The sequence below is a fragment of the Colossoma macropomum genome, unplaced genomic scaffold (genome assembly GCF_904425465.1).
Source record: "Colossoma macropomum unplaced genomic scaffold, Colossoma_macropomum, whole genome shotgun sequence".
NCBI classification, from domain to species: Eukaryota; Metazoa; Chordata; class Actinopteri; order Characiformes; family Serrasalmidae; genus Colossoma; species Colossoma macropomum.
In genome coordinates, this window is record NW_023494802.1 from 10,579,805 (window position 1) to 10,600,811 (window position 21,007).

Below are 21,007 nucleotides of genomic sequence, written 5' to 3' on the forward strand. Positions count from 1 at the left end.
TCGCTCCTTCTTTCCTCAGCTGTGTGTGGTGATGATTTTCCTGGTCACTGTCATCATCTATCGCAGTATAGTGAGCGTGATGATGTATGAGACTGGGAGCTCTGTACTGCGCACACAGGTAAAAAATTCGATAAGAATCAATTAATTAAGTTGCTCCTTTCACCACTTCATCAATACAACCACCTGCAGTAGCTCTTAATCTGCGTGTGTTTGTGTGTGTGTTTTCTAGGCTGGGAACATTGCCAACATCTCCAGCAGTATGGTGAACCTGGCTCTAATATTGCTGATGGGGCAGGTGTATACTGCACTGGCCGAGCAGCTCACTAAATGGGGTAAGCGTTCTGCTGCTGGCCCTCAGGCCTATAAAACAACACTCTGCTCAATATGTAGTGACAGACATCTAGCTTTTTTGCTCTAAACCAGTCCACTCTGACGCAGAGAGGCAGATGCTGTCAGCTTAGATTGAAAATGGAAATCGATAAATAATTAAGTTTGACTGCGACTTATTCAGGCATTCAACTAATATTTACAAAGAGATAATTCATATTATAGATTTCATGTTGAGAAATTACTGAATTAAAATTTTGTGTGACTGTATTGAGAGATATTTGTGTATGTTTAGTATAATTTTGTTTTCATGGTCAGTCTCATCTGAATAAGTTTAGAACTTCACTTCTACAGAAATGCACAGGACGCAGACGCAGTATGAGGATGCGTTTACGTTTAAGGTGTTCATCTTCCAGTTTGTCAACTTCTACTCCTCCCCTTTCTACGTAGCCTTCTTCAAGGGAAGGTAAATAACTGAAAATAACCAGATATTTGGTATCAGACTTGTTGCATCATGTTTTTTTGATGCAGTCCTGTAACACTGGCCAGTAGTGTTGTAATGATGCACTAAAATTCAGTTCAATACGATATGATGGTGTCACAGTACAATACATTTTACGACACAGAAAAAAAATAAGGTGTGCCTGAATGCTGTGTTTTGAGTTATTAATATATATATTAATATGTTAATGTTAACTGTATACATGAAAACACGCCAGGAGCCTAACGATAAATTGCAGTTCCGTACGATTTTCAATTCTCAGTGCAATTAAAATATATATGTACAGCGTTTTTTACAGCTTTACTGAAATCCAGGTCCAGACCCCTAATGAGTGAGTTGCGGGCAACTTTGAGAGCAAGAAGAAGAAACCTTGAAAGGAACAAAGACTCAGGGGGAACCATATCCTCCTTAGCAAATTAGTGACACAGCAAAACAATGAGTTATGTAACAGTGACTAAGGAGAAGACTAATGAATATGCAGTGATTAATAAAGAAATAATTAAAAAGAAACAAAGTGATCAGAGGGCAGAAATGTGTAGATTTCCAGTGCCTATCAGATGTTGTCTAAAAAAAATGACAGTGAAAATTAAAATTCATGATTCCCATGAGGACATGTAAGTATGAACAGGTTAAGGAGGTCAGAGTAGTGTGAGATGTCCAAAATGTTTTTGAATTCTGAGGTCAAGATTTATTTAGATTTTTGATATTTTGTTGTGTCTTGATTCTACAGAGCTCTAATTACACACTACGCAGAATGGTTTGGCTCAGATAAATAAAACAGTAGAACTTTTTCAATGCCTGTTGTGCCACCTTTCAACAATATAAACCCTGCAAATCACAACCTTTGCCATTTATTATTGATTCATGAAAAAAACACAGCATAACACAAGCCAGTCACCCTCCCTACGTACTTTACTTTGATGTGCTGCACCCAGAAGCCATAATACTGATTATTGACCATGGTTTTCGCAAAAGAGGATAAATGAGAGACCCTCAATAGAGTATTGGGAAAACTGTTCTAAATTTTAATACACTTTTTCAAATTTAATGTTTTCCATACATATTGGAATTGTTACATTCTTACTGGCCAGGTATCTACAAATTCAGTTTATGTCATTTATCTCCATGATTTATACGTGTTAAAAATGGCTTCTTGTAAGACTTGACTCTTTCATTTTCCCGTGGCAGATTTGTCGGCTACCCCGGTCACTATGGCACTTTGTTTGGAATGAGGAACGAAGATGTGAGTTCTGGTTTGATTGTTTGCAATACATTCTTTCTCCCAAGTGAGTTTCCTCTTACCCGTAAAGTATTTGGTGACACCTTCCTCTCCTTTGAAATTCAAATTTTGTCAGTGTTAGTTTTTAGTTGATCCTTTGCTAAGCCCTGCCCACTTTGACTACTTGCTGCAAGCACTGTTTATGGAAGGCTGCATCAATTAACATAGGAGGGTTTGCAGGCATCACTTTGTATTGGCTCTATTTTTGGGATGTGCTGTAGGCTGTAGAAGGATAACTCAGTTATCCTAAATAGGTAGACCTTCAGTGTGGCTTTTCTGCTGATTCTCTCCTGAATGTCTAGCTCCTTTGGAAGGATCTACTATAGATTTCTCACCCTGTGTTTTACTCAGCAAATTTTTCCCTGTGTGGGTGCCGCGTTTATCATTTGATTCTGGCATGGGCCTTCAGTTCATGAAATGAGTCAAAATTTTCTCACTCTCCAAACTTCAAATATCAGGCATATGGTTTGCATAATGTTGCTGCATATTGTAAAGTTCTTGTCCGGGGGGCCTAGTTACTGGCATAAGTCGTGATTACAGTCAGGCATAAGCTAGAAATACAGTCAGTATTTAGAGGAAGGGTTTACCAAAGGGTCAGTTAATTAAGAAAAAATACCCACAATAGTTATAAGCAGCTATTTGCTAATACTTTGGGTATATTTTGTAACACTCAGCTTTATGTTAATCAAAGTGTCCACCTTGGTATAGTATGTTTTCTCTAAATAATGATTTGACAGTTTTACTTTAAAAGCACATATTGAAAATCTTTTGAGCGTTTAAACACCTGAAGGCTGCAAGTGCCGGTGAATGCTGACGTCGTTGATGAAGTTGATAAAATGTTTGGGCTTTGTTACTATTCTCAACTATTTTCTCAAATTGTCACAGATATTTACATGTGATATTGGTTTATGGTTAGTTTTTAATATAAGGTTATTGCAAATGGACAAAGAAAACCTTAAATGTTTTGAAACGCTAGATGTACCCGAACTTTTAACAGACAGTGTATATGAGCTCTGTTTCTGTTTAATCTAAACATTTACTCATTACTCATTTTACTGTGTTACTGCATGTATGATTATACATATGGTTTCCTGTTGTGTGGGTGTTTTGCAGTGCGGCCCAGGGGGTTGTCTGATTGAGCTGGCTGAGCAGCTTTTCATCATCATGATGGGAAAACAGCTCATCAACAACGTTCAGGAGTTTGTCATACCGTAGGTTCCTTATATTTCATTTCCTTCTGAACCTCTTATCCTCTACATTGATTTCCTCTGTCTAGAGTACAGTGCAGTGTGAGTATATCTGATACACTGTATATGAGCATATTTTACTGATCTACAATAGTGTTTATAGTCTTAATTACTGTATAATAAGTCTAGAGTACAGAATGCATGCCAGGCATTGAGCTGATTGTTGGAGTCAGTGAGTCAGCAGTCTTAAGGGTAAAGCAGAGTGTTGCATTAAGGCTCTAGTGCTGCAGCATTGGCACTGTGAAGCCAGCTGGAATAGACCTACTAATGCTGACGTTTGCAGTGCAACCTTGTCGTATAGCATGTTTTAAAGCGTGTGTGTGTGTGTGTGTGTGTGTGTGTGAAAGTGTGGGTTTTGTACACTTTGAATACAAAAATGTCCTGACTTTGTAAGAAAAATGGGGCTAATCTATAATGTTATGGCCAAAAAATTGGTCTTCACTTTGTAAATTGCATTTTACAAAAGCTCCTTGTTTTATTTTTTCTTAAAACTGAATCTTATTATATATATTTATAGATACTTAATAGGGATGCACAATCAAAATCAGCCAAGATTGCAATCAGTAGATATTTTCTTGAATATGAGTTATTTTGATAGGCAAGTTTTTCGTATATAAGTTAAAAATGCCAGTTTTGATCATTAAAGAGAAAAATATGTTATCTATGTTGTGAATATGGCTAATAGAAAGTACTGGAAATGTGCTAGTGTGTTCCATGTGTGCGTTTAGCCCACACAGTGGGCTAGTTTTTCCACACTTTTTCTTTATTACAGCTTTCATTTTTGCAGGAGACTTGCTTTCAGTTTTTCAAAGAATCTGCAGAGATCTTTTTCCACATCTCCAAAGTTCAGTCTTAGAAGTCATCAGGTTGCATCTTCTGCTTCTCATTATCCAAGAAATCCCAAACACATTCAACGCTGTTGAGGTCTGAACTGATTTTCCCCAATCTCTGCAAGCTTTGATTACTGTTTATCTGATGGTGCCAGTTTTGGTGGTCTGCTGGGTCTTGTAGGTTACTAGAAATCTCATCTCTCTAATAGTTATTTTTGAACTCCAATTTTAGAAACTCCTTTTTTAGAGTAATTTTGCTTGCACTTGCTCTTTTCTTATACAAATGGATTATTGTATATCTGATTTCCTCAGAAATATATTGAAAAATAGATTACTTGTACTTAATAGCCATTTTGAATGGATATTAAATGAAATGTGTCTGATTGAAATGTCTGTTACTTTTGTGCAGTACTTTCGAAGTAAGTCTGCCGAGATGTTTTTCCACACCTCTAAAGTCTTAGAAGTCTTCAGGTTGCATTTTCTGCCTCCTACGATCCAAGTAATCTCAAACACATTCAGTGCTGTTGAGGTCTGGACTCTGTTCTGAGAACACCAGAAACTTCATTTGATTTGCAAATGCTCTTCTTTTTTACCTGCTTAATTTTTTCAGTAACGATTTCTTTACAGTTACCCATCCTCTCTGACTCATAGCGCTCATAGACTCATAGAGTTTTCGTCTCACAGTGGAAGAATGGAAATAAATACCTGTGTCTTTTTTCAGCTCTGAAGCAAGAGTGGAGCTTATGCACATAGTAACATCTATAGCCTAAAATATGTGAGACACATGTATGACCCCATGTTTTGATGTTGTATAAAAACAAACATTCCTGTGTGTGTTTTTACATTTTTGTATGTGTGAGTGTGAGAGAGGTACGGGAAAAAACAGAGAGAGGTTTCATGATAACTATGTTTCTAAAACAGTATATGCACATGTGTGGGTGGTGTGTATCTACAAACTGCTACAAATAAGCCAACAGTGCACCATTTTCCTATTTTTTAAAAGAACACATTCCCTACTTGAATAAAAGGATGTCCTTCACACAGGCAGAGCTTTCTGCTCTCTTCAATAATGCATCACTCACTCTAAGCTCAGGCTACCTTATATCCTCTGGAATTCTATTAGTAGATTCTTTTTTAACACTACAAGTAATCTCAGTACATTAGAGCTGTCTTCATATTTTCTCATGCTCTGTCTGTTATCCCTGTATGTTTGTTTGCAGTAAAGTAAAAGCATGGAGACAGAAAAAGGCTCTGTCTTCAGTGAAGAAGGCTCAGAGTGGTCTAGAGCCCCAGCGCTGGGAGCAGGACTATGAGCTGATCGAGTGTGAGGGGCTCTTTGACGAATACTTAGAGATTGGTAAGATACTGCGTAAATATGCTGAGCAACTGCTTGGACACAGTATTTTAGAAGAAAAGAAGCAGTAAGGTTGCTTTTGTGCCATCCACTGCATTCACTGTTTATTTAATTATAGGTGGTGGAGCTGATTTGTTAAGGATTCATTGTGTAATTTGTCTCTTTTCAATTAGTAAATGAAATCTAATCACTGTCCGCTGTCCACAGTGCTGCAGTTCGGCTTCATCACCATCTTTGTAGCCGCATTCCCACTGGCCCCTCTCTTTGCCCTTCTCAATAACTGGGCAGAAGTTAGACTGGACGCTCACAAGTTTGTATGTGAGTACCGGCGGCCTGTAGCTGAGCGAGCGCAGAACATCGGCGTTTGGTTTATCATCCTGGAGGCCCTTTCACATGTGTCTGTCATAGTAAATGTGAGTCAGCAGAATTTGTTTTTTACTTTTTTGCTTTTTTCTACACTTTTTATTACTTTTTATTTTTACTTTTATTCTGTGAGTGAAACAACAGTTTGTTTTTTATGCAGGTCCTTTGCTTAATACCAACTGTTTGTGTAGCGTATGCTTTGATGGTGTGAGAGAACCATTAGAATTATTTTTTTTCTTTCTTTCTTTATTAGGCTTTCCTCATTGCATTTACATCTGATTTCCTGCCTCGGCTGCTGTACCAGTATAAATTCGATAATGATTTAGGTGGCTATGTCAACTTTACATTGGCCTACGCTCCACCCAGCTACAACTACTCCAGCCATGGCATGTGCAGGTAATTGCTAATGTGTCAGTTATACATAGTAATACAGTCATGCAAATAATCATAGCAACTGGAAAGAATTTCACTAAATAATTAATGAACTCATATCTATCTGTATCCTTTTCTATCCTCACATTTTTTGTTAAATCCAGTATATAAATGCAGATTAAACTGCCATGTTTATCAGCTAGTTCATATTGTTCTAAATGGCAGTTGTATCATATATATATATATATATATATATATATATATATATATATATATATGATACAACTGCCATTTAGTACCATGTATAGTGCCATATGTATATATATATCAACTACAAAACTTGCATAAATGTGTATATATATATATATATATATATATATATACACACACATATGTGTGTGTGTGTGTATGTATATATATATGCAAGTTTTCTAGTTAGGGTGTAGAGCTTTGTAGGGTGAAGAGCTTAGGAAATGTGGGACTACAATGCAAGCCCTTAAGGTTTAAAGGGTTAATCTCACAGTCACTGTAGCAGTTTTACCACTGGAGGCCGTAGTTGCTCCTTAAATGAACGTCAAGTCCCTGAGCGTTAAAGAGTTACTCTCACTTTAGAGCTGTGATTGTTTTTCAGGTACAAAGCTTTTCGAGATGACAATGGGAACTACACTCTAGTATACTGGGAACTTCTTGCAGTCAGACTTGGCTTCATCATTGCATTTGAGGTAAACACTCACCATTCCTCTCAGACTGAATCCTTTAGTGAATTTATACCAATTCCAGAAGCTGTCCTTCAGTTGCATGCAGGGACCTTTCCTCATAAAAGAATAGTGCAGCATACTTTGCATCTGTAGCATTCGGTTGATTGTTACAGACAGTACATTCTCTTACACTTAGAAAAGAATAGAAAACCTCCCTTGTCAAACCAGACTTATAATAGAAGACACAGGAAAGCTTGTTTGAATTATTAGGTTTTTTTGTTCTTTTACAAAGTACACTACACATGTAGTAGATAAAGTTTAGTTTCAAAAATGCTATTCATAACCTAGGATTTGCAGTGTTCTGTTACACACACACACATCTTCTAAGCTGCTTCTGCTTCTGGGTCGCGGGGGGTGCTGGAGCCTATCCCAGCTGTCATTGGGCGGAAGGCAGGATACACCCTGGACAGGTCACCAGTCCATCACAGGGCTGACAGACAGACATACACATACACTCACACACTCACACCTAGGGGCACTCACACCTAGGGGCAATTCACCATGTCCAATTGGCCTGACTGCATGTCTTTGGACTGTGGGAGGAAACCGGAGTACCCGGAGGAAACCCACACAGACGGGGAGAACATGCAAACTCCACACAGAAAGGAACCTGGTCACCCGGCCGCCCCAGCGTTCTGTTAATTTAGAATTAATTTACCAATCAAAGCTACACTTTGTAAATTTTGGGGATTTGTAGATATCTTTTTTGGAAATATGTAATAGCACACAGTGTGAGGGAGAATATTTTGTAACGTGGGCTTGTGTTTCGGACCCCTTTACCAACTGGATGAATCTGATGATTGCGAGTGTGTTAAAAAAGGAAACAAAAAAAACTTGCTAAAGGACATATGTTCTAAGAATGTAAGCGTATTATCTATTGTTGTCATCATATCATCACTATGAAGTTGATTTTGCATTTGAGACATTGAACTAGAGTCACTTTTTGAGTCATGTGACGTTGATACATATAGATGTGTGACATGTTTTTTCCTCCTGACTCAGTAATGCTACACGTTTCAGCAAGTTTAACAAACAAACAAAAAAGAACATATAAATGTACATAGTGTAGCTTTAATTAGCTTGTCATCTTAATTTGTTGTTTTTATCCTCTATAGTGTGACGTTAATTTTCTAGCTTATTTTCAGTGTTATATCTAGTAACTATAGTTAATCTTATGTATAAAGAATTGCACTAATGCCTTAAAATATGTCATTTTGTAGCATGTGGTGTTTTTTGTGCTGCGTGTGATTGATTGGATGGTTCCGGATGTGCCTGAGTCTCTGGAGCTGAAGATCAAGAGGGAGCGTTATTTGGCCAAGCAGGCTCTGGCTGACAATCAGGAGGCCCTGTTGGTGAGTGGCAGGATGGCGCGCAGCCCAGGTCAGTGCACGCAGCGACGTCCACACCCTCTGCTGCCCTCTCTGTGAGGCAGGACCATTGCCTCTCAGAGATGTGCTCACCTGCAGCAGCCTGCACATGGCTACTCATCTGTCTGAAAACATGCTGTGTGCTGCTTGTGTCATCCCTACTGCAACAATCCATTAAATATATCATTGTTATATCCGTGTTACTCTGTTCAAACTGCTGACACGCTAGAGCCAATCTTGATAGTGATGAGGACAACGTTCACATATTGACCTTTGGGCAGGACAGAGAGGCACTGTGGATTCCAGTAGGCAATGACTTAGTTTCTTTCTTGGCAGGACAGAGGGCTCCTCAGGTCTTTAGGGTTTTCTTTTTCCGCCTAATTCAGACTCAGGCTGAAGTGATGTCCTGAAGTAACCTCTAGTTATCAGAATGTTTTGTCTTGCCTGTGAATTAATGAAGGAATGACTGTGCTTTTTTAGTCTGTTTCTGTATCGTACAATTGGGTTCCCCAGCCAACACGTTTATTTTCACAGAGAAAAGAACGGAGACCCGTGTGCTTGAAACTTACTTATAATACATTGATGAGCCAAAACATTATCACCACCTGACTAATATGCTGCTGGTCCTCCGCGTGCTGCCAAAACAGCCCCAACCAGCTGAGGCATTGACTCTACAAGACCTCTGAAGGTGCCCTGTGGTGTTTGGAACCAAGACATTAGCGCAGGGCAAGAACTTAAACTCCTTATGTTCCCCAAACCATCTGCAGTGTGGCACACATTCTTCTGCCCATAGTGCATCCTGGTTCAAACACTTCCCCAGGTAAATAGAGCACATATACCCAGCTATCCATTGTAGATGAAAACAGGACTTATCAGACCAGGCAACTTTCTTCTTTGCTTATGATTCTAAATTAATACTTTCTTGTATAACTGTTTATCACCTGTCTGTAAAGCACTTTGAGCTGCCACCAGCATGAAAAATGCTATATACAAAATAATTATCATTATTATTTGTTGCTCTTGCGCATTGATAAGCCATTGATGCCCAATATCCTGTTGCCTGTTCATTGTTTGTCCATCCTTGAACCGCTATAGATAGGTAGTCACTCTGCTGAGCACCCCACAAGCCTTGTCATTTCGGAGATGCTCTGACCCAGTTGTCTTGTCACAGTGATCTGACATTTGTTAAAGTCACTAAGGTCGTCACGCCTGTCCATTTCTCCTGCATACAACACGAGAACTGACTATATACTTACTGTCTAATATATCCCAGACCTTGACGTGCCGTTGTTATGAGATAATCAATGTTATTCGCTTGATCTGTTAATAATGGTTGTAATGTTGTGGCTCATCGGTGTAGCCCAGTGGTTTCCAAACCTTTTTACAGTCCCATACCTCTTCAGAGATTTAACCACCTGCCGTGTACCTCCATCACTCCTTGTACATACACATACACATATTGCCATGATGCATATTTAAGTCGTTTAGCCTCATAAAATCAATCCCCCTTAAAATATCAAGCATGTGTATGATTTGATGACGCTTCACACCAGATTTGCTGAATAATACTGAATGAATAATGTTATTCACAAGTGCACAGTGGTCTGTTTGAGGGTGATATGGCTGTATGAGATGCTCTGTGGCTGTAAAATGAACAGTGAAAAACAAAATCTTTACTAACGTGCCACAGATCAGATCCAGTACGGTAACATCACCTGTTTAGTAAGCCAACAATCATTGTTGATAACCAGGACAGCCTCTACAACCTTCAATGTGTTCAAATGTAAACCTTCACGCTTGTACAGGTTCTGCACTTTTTGGATGCTCCCTTAAAGAGTAACGCGCTGGTGTTTTGATGTTCGGAGCCTTTATGTTCAGCAAAATTTACCCAAGAATACTTTTAAACAACATTTGGTTGTAGTTTGTTCTCTGTGTTCTCAGGAGTGAGAAAATGTAGGTCTGGTCATTTTTGCACGTTTGTTTCATTAAAAATTTAAGAGAGGAAATAAAGAAAATTGAATATCTAGTCAATGTCCTATCAAATGTGCGGTTAATTGTATAAACCCTGAAACAGGAGTGAAGTATCTCACAATGGGAAACACTCTCTGCATGACCATAACGGAAGCACCAGTTCCACCATGTCTGACAGTACCAACTGACAGACCAATCACAAGCGTGATTTGATAACTCTTATAAATTGTGGGGACTCCCATGTCCATCCGTTCTCCAGCATGCTCTTCCCCGAGCTAATGCAAGAGCGAAAGTTTGGTGAGATACCTCACTCCTGTCTCAGAGAACCAGGCTTATGCAAGTAACAATACGTTCTCTTTCAGCATTTGTTTCACCTCACTGTGAGAAAGATATAGTCAACTCCTGGATTGCATGCTTTCCAAACTGACTGGCAAAGTAGATGCAGTAGGAAAGCAAAGCCATGCTGTCCACAGCACAAATGTCCTTTACAAAAATGCCCCTGAAAAGAACCCACAAAGCAGCCACTCCTCTGGTTCAATGAGCTTGAGACCTTCAGCCTTGTGAGCCAAATGGATCATTTCCACCATCCAATCAGATAAATGCTGGGATGAGGTGGGTGACCCATAGCATGGGGCAGCCCGGACACTAAAAGTTGATTAATTTTGCTAAAGCTTTTTGTCCACTCTGTGTCAATGTGTAACACACAGACCAGACTTAGGCAGTGCAACCTCTTCTCCTCTTCAGAATAAAAAGGAGTGATATGCTCCAACATAGGTATAGGAAGCGTCATTGACTTTGGGCACAAATGCATGGTTAGGAAGCAGAGTGACCTTAGTGTCATGCGCTTCAAAGTGTAAGCATGTGGGGTGCACGGAAAATGCCTTCAGATCACTAACTCATTTAGTGAAAACCAGTCCGAGTAGCAGAACTGTCATAACAGCGGCTCGAACGGTGGCTGAGATAGCGCATCCGGTACCTTGGAGAGGTCCCATGGCAGCATCAAAGGCTTAGAAATTGGGCATAAACTGTGCGCACCTCTCAAAAAGCTGCATATTAAAGGTTGTTTGCTGACACTTGTGATGTCACATGACATGCAGAAATAGCAGCCAAATACATCTTGATGGTGGAGGAAGTCTTTTCCGTCATCCAGTAGGCTCCGCAGAGAACACTACACATTCGCACTTGTTGTCATACAGTGTGCAAGTGGAGAGTGCTCTGGTGCGTTGAATGAATTGTAAGTAAGTGACCCTTATTAGTCCCACAACTGGGAAATTTCACCTCGGCATTTAACCCATCCATTCAGTGAAACACCACATACACACTAGTGAATGCACACACACTAGGGGACAGGGAGCACAGTTGCCTGGAGCGGTGGGCAGCCCTGGGAGCAGTTGGGGTTAGATGCCATGACTGCCCTGTTTTTTTTTCCCCTTTTTTTGTGTAATTGAATTTAGCCCAGATGGGTGAAAAATTTGCCCGTGGGCTTGAGACAGTAGGTTGCGTATTGGAAGCGGCCAGGGCTACTCTGCCATTAGCTGAGTTATTTCCACTAGCCAAGTCTCTTTGGCCAGTCTGGAGGGATCAGCAGGAGAGACAAGTCATTTTCTCTTACTCTAGCAAGAGTTGCTGGGACTCAGGGGAGCAGACGCATAGAAAAGAACGTTCTGCCACGGATGAGCCAGAGCATCCACACCCAGTGGCCCGTTGTTCTGCCCCTGAGAGGATGAACAGAGCAGATAATTATCTTTATAGACTGATATTCTGAGACCTGCATTCTGTAAGGGGGTCAGAGCCGTTTCCACACTTTTGATGAAAACCTGCAGGGCTAGGCTGAGTCCAAACAAGACTGTGAGAAAATCTTAAGCCATGGGGTGGATGCTTATATGAAAATAAGCGTCCTGTAAATTGACTGTGGTGAACCAGTCTCTAGACGATTAGACTGACACAGAATCTTGAGAGTCAGCATTTTCAGAGTATACTTCCTCAAGGGCCTGTTGAGAACATGCAAATCCAGAATGGCACATAGCCCATCGCCTTTTTTTCCAAATGAGGAAATAGAAACAGTAGAAACTCCTATCGCTTTCTTCCACTGGAACTAACCTAACTGCTTAAGAGGGAAGAAATTTCTGTACATGCGCTGAGGGCCCTCTGCTGCTGAGGCTGTAAGCCCGCTGAACAGGGGAGGGTGAGCAGTAAACTGAAGCCAGTATCCATTGTAAATTGTGTAAAGGACGCAGGGATGAACTGCACATGCGCACCCCACTGCTGTGGGGCAGCGAGGGGGGCCATCTGCTTAGATCCAACTGCATAGGCCAGGAGCCCTCTGCTGAGGTGAGCAACAATCAGCGTATGCTTGTGTTTTGGTTTATTCCCTTTTCTTTTTGAAAGGGGAGAAAATGTTGTGTCCTTGACTGACTGCTTGGTTGTGCTTGAGAATTCTTTATTGACAGAGAATGTATTGAACTTCCAGATATTTCTTGAAAAGGTGCTTGGCTGCGACTGCAGCCTGCAGACACACCTTACATTCTTCTCTCGACCCGAACTCCAAAAGGGGCTAAGGGTGGGATTCATAAAGTATACAGGGTTTAGATGGGGCATTGAACATGGCCATTCGGAAGTGAACATTGCTAAGAGCACTCTGCCTCTTCCATTTTGCAGGAGGAGGAGATGTGCTGTGTCTGAGGAGAGCCAAACCAGAAGTCTCAACATGCTGGCTGTACCCTTACCACTCTGGAGCATAACCGCTAGATCCCACTCCTCTTCTTGAAGTCGTGGGGTTAGCGGGCCGGTGTTTGACTGGCTGCGGCGTACATCAGCTTGCTTTTGGGTCTGTGAGCTGAGCTCTCTGGTTGAAAGCCGGGCCTTGAGGCTTGGTAGCTCTAAAGCGCTAAGAGGGCTCTCTCACCAGTGGCAAGCATTTTGGGTGCGCTGCGGAGGCTGGGGCAGTTTTACGAGGCAGACTGAAGTGAAAAGCCTCACCTTCTCTCTTCTGTGTGTCACACATCTGGTGCATGGCTGCAATGGTTGGGCCAAAGAGTTCCTTTGGGTCCACAGGCACATTCAACACCTCTGGTTTGTCTCTGTCATTCAAACTGGACAAATTCAGCCAAAGTGCTCTCTCTCACACCTCTGCCAGGCCCTAGAGCGTCCCAAACTCTGAATGGTGCCACTTGTAGGACAAGGTCTGTGACTACGTAGATCTCCTCCCATAATACGGGGTTAGGGGTCCCCAAATCTAGCTGCTTGCCCATTTCTTCCAGTAGCTCAGCCTGGTAAGTGGTGAGGAGTGTGGGAGCATTAAGGGCTCTGACAGCCAGATTGGAAGATTTAAAAATCTTCTGGAAATTGGAGACAGAAAATCTTTCTGCTTTTCCCTAGAAGAAGAGGTTAGCTACAGAGAAAGCTACTTTCCTATTTGGGTGCAGATGATGCCCCCCTGAAGGTTCTACCACCGGTGGGCTGGAGACCCCATGCACCTCCATACTGATGATGTTTAGAAAAGACACGGTGAGAAAACAGTTTGTTCCAAAACCGTTTCATGTCTGGCACACACACTGTCCGTGGGTGAAGAAGCTGTTTAGTGGACAGGGGCCAAGCAGGCAGCCTTTTCTCATCGAATATATCACTCTCCACTCCCGGGCTGCCTTGGAAAGTGGGCCAGGTGATGTGGAGCAGGTATATGCAGCTTGTCTGCACATTTCTACCAGGTCAACCTCGCCTGAGAACTGCTCACCAAGGGAGCTAGCGGACCTGGGAGTTTTCATCCTCGTTCTTCCTACCTCCATAATTTCTGTCTAGCTTGGGGAAGCCTCACACTGAGCGGGTTTGTGGGTCCTCTGAGTGACCGGATCAGCAGCCAGCACGCAGATGCCTCTGCAGAACAGCCACTGGCATAGAGAGGCATCTGGGTTGGCTAGAGAAGTCTGAGCGTGCTTGACCCCATGCATGCAATGTACATGGGGTGGGAATCTCTCAATGAAATCATGGAGCCACAGGCCCCTGGGCAGGAGATGGTGGAGTCCCTCTTTTGTGGAGGGAAAGCCATCAGATTGCTGGGCTGCAGGCTGTCCATGATGCATCCATTGGGCCGTGAAATGGCAGCGATAAGGCCAACAGTAGCAGGTGCGTTTCCTCCCAGGGCTAGCTCGCCCTAACACGTTAGCTAGTAGGAAGTTAGCTCGCCTTAACGCGTTAGCTAATAGGGGGTTAGGTTGCTGTAACACATTAGCTAACGTTTGTACAGTTTCTGCGGGGCTAGCCAGGGACAAGCTAGGTCGTGGTTATTTGCTTGGAAGGTGCTCCCAGCGGCAGGCAGGATTGCCAACTCCCATAGCGACAAGACGCAACAGGCTTGTCTAAAGAACGATTGAGTGGAGAGCCAGCTAGTTCAAGCAGGCTGAGGGAAGAGTACAATAATGGATAAACTTGAGAACCGAAGCAATTTATAAGAGGGAGGTGGGGGCTCCTGAATCACACTTGTGATTGGTGTGTCAGTTGGCACTGCAGACATGGTGCCATTAGTGCTTCTGTGGTCAGTCACACAGAGTGTGTTTCCCATAGTGAGATACCATACAAATGTTGAAAGAGAACCAACTTTACAGCACTCGTTTAGGTTCAGCAGCCCTACAGCTCGACCAGCTCTATAAACACACAACCAAAATGCTAATAGCTAAGCAGTAATCACAGCAGCTACAGACTAATCCCTTGTGAACTGAAACAGGTCTGTGAAAGTGAAACTCACGTATAAAAAGAACTAACAAGGATCATACAGGCCTTAACAACTAACTAACACGTGTGCAATAGCTTAGCTTCTCCAGAACGCGAGACAGGCAGAAGGGACCAGACTGAAACAAATTCTTGTCCCACGCAGCCTTTTATACAATTAAAAAAAATAAAGAGCATGCACTTGTCATGTGATGGATGTTATAAGTATCTCATTCACTCATCATCCATGCATATACACAAGAGCTGCTATCTAGAAATCTGGCATTGGCTTTAGATCAACTCTGTATTCAGAGATCCACAGTGTTAGTTAGGATCTCTTGTTCAGCAGTTGGTGAGTGAAGTGCAGAGCTGTTTGTCTTGTCTGTAGCTGGGAATATGAAATGAAATGAAGGTTAAATGAAGTGTAAACATTGAACATCAGAATTTCCTTTTAGTACCCACAACGTCATTTGACATACCCCTGGGGGTACGTGTACCGCAGTTTGGGAACCACTGGTGTAGCCAATGGGAATCTGCTAAATTCTGTAAATTATGGGGCAATATACCACTAAATAGAACAACTATTACAGAAATGTTGCATATAATCATTATGAAGGTTTCCAAGACCATATTGTCCATATATAGACAAAGCATTTTGAATTCATTGTTTTGTGATGTCACCATAACTAACCTAACACATTTATAAAAATCTGCCTGTTCACTTTACAGCAGTTTAGTTCTGCCCATTCCTGCTGAAGTTGTAAAAAGTGTTCAAGTTCCTTCACATATATCAATCTTAAAGCCATAGCAACAAAAACAGCCTGTTTAATTCTAAGTGATGAGGAGAGGTTGGAAATGGTCACTTGAAAATGAATCACAACTGTTTTTCATTCATAAAACCACATAAATGTCATAAGCGAACATCAGGGAAAACCTAAAATACAAGAAAAATGTAGGCCATTAGGCCCTTTAACAGTACAGGTCTTAAGAATAGATACATGCGAATGTCTAACCAATGCAGTTTTTATGAAGTTTAACAAAGTAAAAACAAAGTTCTAGTTACTTTTGCTTTCCATAAGGTAGGGATGCACTGAAATTTCTGCCACAGAAAAGAGAAATAAGGCTGAAAATTATGGCTGAAAAAAGCAAAAGATTAAATAGGTGCACAGTGAAATCTAAAAATGTGACATCTAACATATAATCTGAATGCTAAGGAAAATGAGAAATAGTGATAAAAATGCTTTGTGAAGGTCAGCACAGATGTATTTAAACAGCTTGAGCAGCAGCAGCAGTGAAACACACGAATACAGTCTGTTGTAGTTGTGCTCTGTATGGTCTTTAGTTTACATGCTTTTAAACATTAATGAATTTAATTTAGTTCCTTAATGGAAAACACATAAATAATGTGAGTAATGTTTTGGTAATGAACATTTTTCCCCTCTCGTTTGTACTCTAAACCTATGTGTTCGTTAGGTCCTACTGAGGTTCACTCAAGGAGCACTAAAGCAACTTACGTCCTGGAGAAACCTCAGAATGTTAAACATGAGGTCCAAAGCCATGTCCACCTGCTTTATATATTAAAAAAACAAGGTTTTCTCTGTCTTTATAGTGGAGGCACTCTGGAATTCAGTTTTAGATGCCTTTGGGAAACAATTAAGTATTATAAAGTAGTATTATAAAGTAATTGTGAAGTATTGTATTTGCATAATTTTGCAGCTTATTTAACTTAATTTTTAACATTATTATTAATTATAATTAATATTTTAAATAAAAATGTGAGATTTTTATGCAAATGTAGTGTACAATTTCTGTTTATTTACTCTGTCTGAAAAATATACCATAAAATGTATAATGTGCCATAACTTTTGCACAGGCCACAGGTGAATTTTTTTACAATATAAGAACCATTTTCCTCATTTTCCATTTGGCAGAGTGTGTCCTGAATTTCGATTTCAGTTACCATGAAGTCTTCACTCTGGAAAACTAGTTGCACAGATTAGCATCTTAATTTACAAATACCTTAAGTAAGTCATTCATAAAGGGTTCTACAAAAATATGTTTGTTCCATGAACAGTTATTCAAAGTTTTTAGCAGCTTTCCATTGGGTTCTATTATAAATGTGTTTTTTTTTTTCAAACAGGTTTTCTTTTACAGGGAAATGTGTTACAATTATTGTACGTGGTGATCGACTATACAACACAGATGTGGCATAGATTAAACTTAATAGTTCAGCTTCTTTTATTTAAGAGAGTGCAAGTCAATCCATTTACATTTAGATAATTCTCATTAACACCATACTCTCCCTGTGTTCCTCATTCTTCCCAAATCCCTGCTGACTCAACAATAGACATTGCCACTTCTCCTGATATTATACAAAAGCCCCATAATGGTGTCTGAAATGTAATTACGCTCACTGTGGAAATGGAGCAGGGGCTTTTTAGTTATAGTTGCTTTTCTGGGCTCTGTTCTTGGCCTCTTCACTTTTTGATACAAATACCAAATTAACCTACATTTCATTACATATATATGTTTGGACAGCCCCTTCTGGCAGTGGTTGAGGGGAAAATATGTATATTTAGCAGTGCTTTTAGAGTTTTCTGGGCCATTTACTGTGACACTTTTTCTAAATTAACCTAGTTTCTTCGTTCCATTAGAAAAGTAGCTTCTCCCAGTGTGTCACAGTGCGTTTTCCCACTCATTTCCTCAGCTGGTATGGAAGAGCAGTGTTTATTGTTGTGGTGTTGGTGATGTGGTAGTGTGGTGTGTACGTCCCTGTGTTCTGACCATGCACCTTACATATTTCTTGTTGTGCATTTCTTTCTTGTCATGAGTAGTCTTTGCAATAGAGTACCAGGACTTGGTGAGTACAGTTGATTTTTTAATGTTACCACTCAAAGACAGCAGCCACTTCAGTACTTACAAAGTAAAAAATATAGGACAGCTTTTTTTAACCTAATACACTTCAAAGGGCACATATCATGAAAACTAAGTTTTCCTCTTTTTTAATAAAAGGGAACACTAAAGGTTATACACTAGATGGCCAAAGTATGTGGACACCCCTCCTAGTTATTGAGTTCAGGTGTTTCAGCCACACCCATTGCTAACAAGGGTATAAAATTAAGCACTCAGCCACGTAATCTCCACAGACAAACACTGGCAGTAGAATGGGTCATACTGAAGAGCTTAGTGACTTTAAACCTGACACTGTCCTAGGGTGCCAGCTTCTGCTTGCTACATCTGCCCTGGTCAACTATAAGTGTTATTATTGTGAAATGGAAGCTTCTTGGAGGATCAACAGATCAGCTATGGTGCGGTAGACCCTGTAAACTCACAGAGTGAGGCTGCGGAGTGCTGATGTACTTGGCATGTAAAAATTGCCTACCCTCTGTTTTATTAATCACTACAGATTTCCAGACTGTGCAACATCAGCACAAGAACTGTGTTTCGAAAGCTTCTTGAAATGGGATTCCATGGCCGAGCAGCTGCCCATGTGCAGCGCCAAACTTTGGCTTGAGTGGTGTAAAGTAAGCTGCAGCTAGACTGGAGCAGTGGAAACGTGTCCTCTGAGTGATGAATCACACTTTACTATTTGACAGTCTGATAGACGAATCTGTGTTTGGCGGATGCCAGGAGAACACTACCTTCTGGAATGCACTGTGCCAACAGTAAAGTTGTTGGAGGAGGGATAATGGGCTGGGGCTCTTTTTCAGGGTTAGGGCCCCTTAGTTCCAGTGTAGTGTTAATGCTACAGCAAACAAAGACATTTCAGGCAATTATATGCTTCCAACTTTGTAGCAAAAGTTTGGGGAAGGCACCTTCCAGTTCCAGCATGACTATGACCCTGTCCATAAAAACATGGTTTGATGAGTTTAGTGGAGGACAGAACCCTGACCTTAACCCCACTGAACATCTTTGGAATTAATTGGAATGTCGATTTTGAGCCAACTCTGTATTAATATGCATAGTTTAGGAAGGTAGTGTCCAACAAGCTCAGTCAAGTGTGTCAGGTGTCCACATACTTTTGGCCATATAGTGTATATCCACCTATTCAACCTACAGCAGTTTAGCCCCACATATTCACAGAGAAGTTATGAGAAGTGTTACTGCCTGGACACCTTTTTAAACAAGCACAGTACAGGGCAAACAATCACAACACAGGTCAGATACAGATAAAATTATATCTGTTTTTGGTATATAAACACACAAAAGCATCATTAGTAAACCTCAGAGAAAACAATAAAATTCAAGACAAATGTAAGAAATGGTTTTTAAAACATTCCTTTTGAGAAGTCACGTTTACAAAACTACTGTCACACTTTGGAGACAGGGAAAGAAACATCTGATCAGGATTAACTTTCGCACATTTCGTCACCCTAAAAGATGTTCTTTCTCTTTTCCTGTTTTTCTTTTCTCTCCTTTTTGTCCATCCTCCATCTGCTCTGGACGTTGAAGCAAGCGACACGTTTGGCAACCTGAGGCAGGCCTGCAGGGTCAGAGGGTCTCCAGGAGGGGGCACACTCAGAAAGGCAAGCCTGGATACCCTCAGCACAGATTCAGAAGGCACTTCCTAAAGATTTGCACTTGGACTATGTGTCATTTTGATGAGCGTGTGTGTTTTCACTGGGTAGATGAGTATATATGTGGTTTAGAGAGAGCATGCATATTTCTGCGTGTCCATTTTAGAGGTTTGTAACTGGTGCACTTGTAATGCAAAAATCCAAGACTCTAATGCTTCCTAAATGAGGCTGTTCATTTGCAACTACTCTGGATTATGAATATAGACTTAATTTGAACTGCCTTCAACCAACTGCTCCATCACATTGTAGTAAAGTCCAGATATAAAAGAAGATTAGATATAATGATATAAGACATACAGTGCTGTGCAAAAGTCAGAGACCTCCCTTCATTTATTAAAATAAAAAAGTTGTTCTTTTTCCAGTGTCAAGAAAAAAAAGCAGAAAAAGTATTCAATAGAAAATTAATTTAAATACTAATAAAGCCTCAACACCTAAATATAACATTTTCTGTATTTATTGTGTTCACCCATTGCCTATATTTCAGTCTTAATTCATTTAGTGAGACTTGCTTTCAGTTTTTCAAAGAAATCTGCAAGGATATTTTTCCATACCTCCAAAGTTCAGTCTTGGAAGTTGATAACATTTTCTGCTTCGCATAATCCAAGAAATCAAAGAGTGGAGCTAGATTGTCTCTCAAAGATGAAAGCTTTGAATGCTGTTTTATCTGATGGTGACAGGTTTGTGGTCTTGCAAGGTTGTTAGGAGTTTTTATTTTTTTCCTTTGGCTTTTCTCTACCCTATGCAAGTGAATTGAGTGGATTGTCTTGTGTCTGATCTCCTCAGAAATATCTCCTGAAAAATGAATGTTATACCTATTGGCCAATTGAAATCAAAAAAAGAACTGTGATCTCTGATTTTGCACAGTACTGTTTATGATATATGACAAAGTCTCAATAAAAGAGATCATTTGGCTTTTCTATGGTTTATATTTGTACTAATGAGAAAATGTAATTGTAAAAAAAGATTGTAAAAGGTATTTATTCCATGGTTCATCACGTGCTGGTATATGAACCGCCTCTCTGTAATATATACTTGCTGATGTTCACTGAGACTGTGTGACCATTCTGATTATGTTTTGAAATAAAGCTAGTTTGCTGAATGTTAACTGTGTAACTTTGTCAGTTCTCATGTTTAGCCTCCATGTTAGGGTGAAAGGATTCAATTCAGTTTAGGTCCAGGTGTTCTTTTTTACGTTGACAATGGTTAATTGTGAAACGACGATCAGGAAGCATTACATGAAAAATATGTTTGAGCAAGTTTTAAAGCTGAATGAGATGAGGCTAACACTAAGTCATTTAAGCAGTCTGTTTCAGAGCTGGGATCAGATGCCAGTTGGCAGTAGTGCTGGAACCTTAA

General features: G+C 40.4%; 1 protein-coding gene across 1 annotated transcript in view; it reads left to right on the plus strand.

Annotated features, from left to right (window-relative positions):
* The window catches only part of ano11 (anoctamin 11), a 28,388-nt gene extending 8,742 nt beyond the window's left edge, over positions 1-19,646 (plus strand). The window contains 11 exon segments of the mRNA XM_036592499.1: positions 20-118; positions 230-332; positions 682-793; positions 2,018-2,072; positions 3,222-3,319; positions 5,406-5,542; positions 5,747-5,952; positions 6,156-6,298; positions 6,906-6,996; positions 8,253-8,412; positions 19,527-19,646. Coding sequence (XP_036448392.1) covers positions 20-118; positions 230-332; positions 682-793; positions 2,018-2,072; positions 3,222-3,319; positions 5,406-5,542; positions 5,747-5,952; positions 6,156-6,298; positions 6,906-6,996; positions 8,253-8,412; positions 19,527-19,645 — 1,323 coding nt within the window. The 3' untranslated portion in view covers position 19,646.
* The last annotated feature ends 1,361 nt before the right edge of the window (positions 19,647-21,007 follow it).